The sequence below is a fragment of the Entelurus aequoreus genome, linkage group LG25 (genome assembly GCF_033978785.1).
Source record: "Entelurus aequoreus isolate RoL-2023_Sb linkage group LG25, RoL_Eaeq_v1.1, whole genome shotgun sequence".
NCBI lineage: Eukaryota > Metazoa > Chordata > Actinopteri > Syngnathiformes > Syngnathidae > Entelurus > Entelurus aequoreus.
The window spans coordinates 12,779,466-12,784,465 of NC_084755.1; the positions used below are offsets into that span (position 1 = coordinate 12,779,466).

At 38.9% G+C, this 5,000-nt stretch overlaps 1 protein-coding gene across 4 annotated transcripts in view; it reads right to left on the reverse strand.

Annotated features, from left to right (window-relative positions):
* Nucleotides 1–5,000, reverse strand: part of baiap2a (BAR/IMD domain containing adaptor protein 2a) — a 200,062-nt gene that overhangs the window by 132,898 nt on the left and 62,164 nt on the right. For all 4 annotated transcript variants that reach the window (XM_062036479.1, XM_062036481.1, XM_062036478.1 and 1 more), the window contains exon 2: nt 2,804–2,879. In XM_062036479.1, the coding sequence (XP_061892463.1) occupies nt 2,804–2,879 (76 nt within the window). The remainder of the gene's footprint in view (nt 1–2,803; nt 2,880–5,000) is intronic.

The following is a 5,000-nucleotide window of genomic DNA, read 5'->3' on the forward strand; positions in this document are numbered from 1 at the left end:
AAATAAAAACTCAATATAGATAATGTTTCAATGTGAATAATTATCTGGAGAGCATGAAAAAGTGAAAAGTAGCTCTCTTTGACGACATTATTAACAAACATAATGCAAAGCACGCCAGCAACAATGTTGTAACAGTGGTTATAAGATGGCTCTTTATGACTACTTTATTGCCATGTAAGGCAGTTTGTGGCGAAGCGGCTCACGGAGACAGATGGAGAGGATCATTTGGATTTTGAGTTAGAGGAAGGTGGGGCAGAAGGGACCCCCTTCTGCCCCACCTTCCTGACTTGATCCATCACATTGTACTCAACAGAGGGAAACAGATAACCTGTGGATTCCAAGTCAAGACAACAATTACTTGGATCTAGTGTTGTCCCGATACCAATATATTGGTACCTGTACTTTTCGGTACTTTTCTAAATAAAGAGGACCACAAAAAAATTGCATTATTGGCTTTATTTTAACAAAAAATCTAGGGTACATTAAACATACTGTATGTTTATTATTGCAAGTTTGTCCTCAAATAAAATAGTGAACATACAAGACAACTTGTCTTTTAGTAGTAAGTAAACAAACAAAGGCTCCTAATTTAGTCTGCTGACATATGCAGTAACATATTGTGTCATTTTCCATTCTATTAGTTTGTAAAAAATATTAAGGACAAGTGGTAGGAAATGAATTGTTCATTTACTGTTAATATCTGCTTACTTTCTCTTTTAACATGTTCTATCTACACTTCTGTTAAAATGTAATAATCACTTATTCTTCTGTTGTTTGGATGCTTTACATTAGTTTTGGATGATACCACAAATTTGGGCATCAATCCGATACCAAGTCGTTACAGGATCATACATTGGTCATATTCAAAGTCCTCATGTGTCCAGGGACATATTTCCTGAGTTCATAAACATAATATACATTTAAAAAAAACGAAAGAAGATGTGATGCCAAAAAATATCAACGTAATCATAGTATCGACTAGATACGCTCCTGTACTTGGTATCATTACAGCGGATGTTAGGTGTAGATCCACCAATGGCGTTTGTTTACATTTTGAGGCCAGTTAGCTACGGTGTGTAGTGAAGCATGTTCAGCTATTCCTCGTCCTGCAAGAAACTTACTTTATTTGTCGCCATGGAGGCGAAGATTAGTGATTTAGAAGTAGCTAAAACCAGTGTTTCCCACACATTCATTTATTTGTGGCGGCCCGCCACGAAATAATTACGTCCGCCACAAATAAAACAAATAATTAAAAAATAAAAAAATAAAAATGAAAACTTTTTTTTTTTTTTTTTGTCCTGTCCAGCTTCTCAGGCAAATCATATAGTTGATGTAGATGCCCATATAGGCTGTTCAGATTTACTTTACAAAAGAGAAGTGTAGGATACTTCTCTTGTTGCCTTATTTGTATTTGACCACTACTGTTTTCTGTTGATTTGTTACTGACTGTGGCAGGACACCTCTGCCTCTGTTTCACTTTATGTTGCTGGTAAATAATATGGTTGTAGTAGTAGGCTAAAGTTAAATTATTTAGTATGCACTAATTAAAGGGGCAGAGCTTTAAGAGACATTTTAGCTTTTATATTTTATAAGATATATTTTTTGTAAGAACCACAATTAATAAATATATTTCAGTGAATAACTTATTGTTCAAATCCGTATATAAATATGTACATACAGTGTTGTAATTATATTGTAAAATGGATGGATGGATGGATGGACGTTTAAAACAAAACTGTTATTAATTAGTAAGTATACATTTGTTCAGCCTTTTTAGAGACAATCATATCATTGTAGTAAGTTATGCAAATTACTCGATGATGTCATGGTGACCACGCCCATAGCCACGCCCCCACCGCCACAGGTATCTTGGCAGTTTATGGGAAACACTGAAAACATTGTATGTAGCCTGCGGATGGTAGCCATGTCTTAAAGCACTTCTTCCTGAGGGCGTTTCAGTGTTATAACTTCACCTTTATCGTTAGTTTTTAAGCCCAAAATGCGTCCGTTCTCCCTTTTCTGTCTACACACCGTGTCTGCTTGTAAGTACTCTGTGATCGTGCCCTGCCGAACATGCTCCTGCGGTACTTTTCATAGGCGGTATGGTCCCAAATATGATTCATTAGTATCGCGGTGCTATACTAATACCGGTATACCGTACAACCCTACTTGGATCAGATTCACAATATCAATTGGAACTTGGAATGTGTGCCAAAAAAAAACTTCCAATTGTCGCACCATATGGGCAACAAGTGGCCCCTCTCATTCTTCCCCCGCAAATCAGAGCCTCTTAGTCGCCCATGAGGGTCGAGCAAATCTTGCAAAGTGGGTATTTAATGGCTCAGGGAGTCTGTGTCCATCCTCCCACTGGGTCTTGGATTACTTAGCACACGTGTCAAGGACGGGGAATGAAACATATGACTCGTTGGACTGAGTGGGGGGGATCCGCCTCGTGTTAATTTTTATATCATTCGGGGGGGGTGGCGAGTTTCGATAAATCACAGTCTTCAAATTACCAACAGACGATCTCGCAACCACGCGTCCGTTCATTAATTTGTCTGCCCACAGTGAACCATCATCACCTCACATTAGAGGCCCGTTGTTTTGCTCTTAATACGCCTCCACGGCCGGATAAAAAAGCGGCGCGCCCCATGACAAGGCGGGAGGATAAACATTGTCCTTTTATAGACAGACAAAAAGGGAGAACATAGGTGGATAGACGGGGAGAGGAACGATGGATTGGCAGTCTGCCTGGGAGCTGAAGGAACAAGCAAAGAGGGGGAAGCATAATGAAAGGACTTACTGGCAAGGGCCTTCTCGTAGTTCTTTCCCATGGCAACAAAGTTCCGTAAGCAGGGGTTGAACTGCTCCATGATGGTCTGGAAGAAATGAGATGGCACAAGAATCAAGGGCACGTAAGGAAGAGCGAGTCGAGAAAACAACATCAGTCTTGGATGGAGCCATTTTTGGAGCCATGCGAGCAGTTTACTTAATTGTGGCTCAATTTTTGTTTCATCTGACATCACATGGACAAAGATAAGACCTTCTGGAGGAAAGTTCTGTGGTCAGATGAAACAGAAATTGAGCTGTTTGGCCACAATAACCAGCAATATGTTTGGAGGAGAAAAGGCAAGGCTTTTAATCCCAGGAACACCATGCCTACCGTCAAGCATGGTGGTGGTAGTATTATGCTCTGGGCCTGTTTTGCTGCCAATGGAACTGGTGCTTTACAGAGAGTAAATGGGACAATGAAAAAAGGAGGATTGCTTCCAAATTCTTCAAGACACCCGAAAATCATCAGGGGTCTTGGGCGCAGTTGGGTGTTCCAACAGGACAATGACCCCAAACACACGTCAAAAGGGGTAAAGGAATGGCTAAATCAGGCTAGAATTAAGGTTTTAGAATGGCCTTCCCAAAAGTCCTGACTTAAACGTGTGGACAATGCTGAAGAAACAAGTCCATGTCAGAAAACCAACACATTTAGCCGAACTGCACCAATTTTGTCAAGAGGAGTGGTCAAAAATGACCAAATTACCAAAAGCGCCTTATCGCAGTGAAACTTGCCAAGGGACATGTAACCAAATATTATAGCATTGCTGTATGTATACTTTTGACTAGGGCTGCAACTAACAACTAATTTGATAATCGATTAATATGTCGATTATTACTTCGATTAATCGATTAATAATCGGATAAAAGAGACAAACTACATTTCTATCCTTTCCAGTATTTTATTGAAAAAAAAACAGCATACTGGCACCATACTTATTTTGATTATTGTTTCTCAGCTGTTTGTTAATGTTGCAGTTTAAAAACAAAGGTTTATAAAAAAAATAAAAATAATAATAATAAAAAAATTAAAAACAATTACAATTAAAATGAAAAAGTAGCCTCTGCGCATGCGCATAGCACAACAAATCTATGACTAAATTAATCGTCAACTATTTTAATAATCAATTTTAATCGATTTAATCGATTAGTTGTTGCAGCCCTACTTTTGACCCAGCAGATTTGGTCACATTTTCAGTAGACCCATAATACATTCATCAAAGAAGCAAACTTCATGAATTTTTTTTGTGACCAACAAGTATGTGCTCCAATCACTCTATCACAAAAAAATAAGAGTTGTAGAAATGATTGGGAACTCAAGACAGCCATGACATTATGTTCTTTACAAGTGTATGTAAACTTTTGACCACGACTGTATACACACACATACACACATACACACATACATACACACACACACACACACACACACACACACACACACACACACACACACACACACACACACACACACACACACACACACACACACACACACACACACACACACACACACACACACACACACACACACACACACACACACACACACACACACACACACACACACACACACACACACACGACCCAACTTCGGATAAATGGAAGAAGATGGATGGATGGATGGATGGATGGATATTACATATAGCCTGCCATAGGCTAGGATTAGGTTAGACTATAATGGAAAGCTTTATTGACATTATGCTTCATGATTTATGGTTCCCACTATTGGTCTGTGCTTTAAGACAAATACAATCATTAATAAATACTAAAAACAATACTATAGCTGAAACTACAGAAAAGACATGTCGCAGGCAAAACACATTGTTAGTGATGAAACATAAATTGTCGCGATTTGTTGGAAAATTCAGTTATTACATTTGCATTAGTTTGCGCTACGTGGGCTGTTTTAACTCCGCTAATATTTGGCATTAAGCCAAGCAGCTGTGTGCGGGTCTACTTATCTTTATGGGAGGAGCTAGTTGACTTTATTACCTGTCAATATGACTGCTTGTTATTTAACTGTTTAGCTAAGTTGGAAGCAAAGGTGGTAATACTTTAATCACCTTCGGCGAGGCATGTTTTAAAGGCCTACTGAAAGCCACTACTACCGACCACGCAGTCTGATAGTTTATATATCAATGATGGAATCTTAACATTGCAACACATGC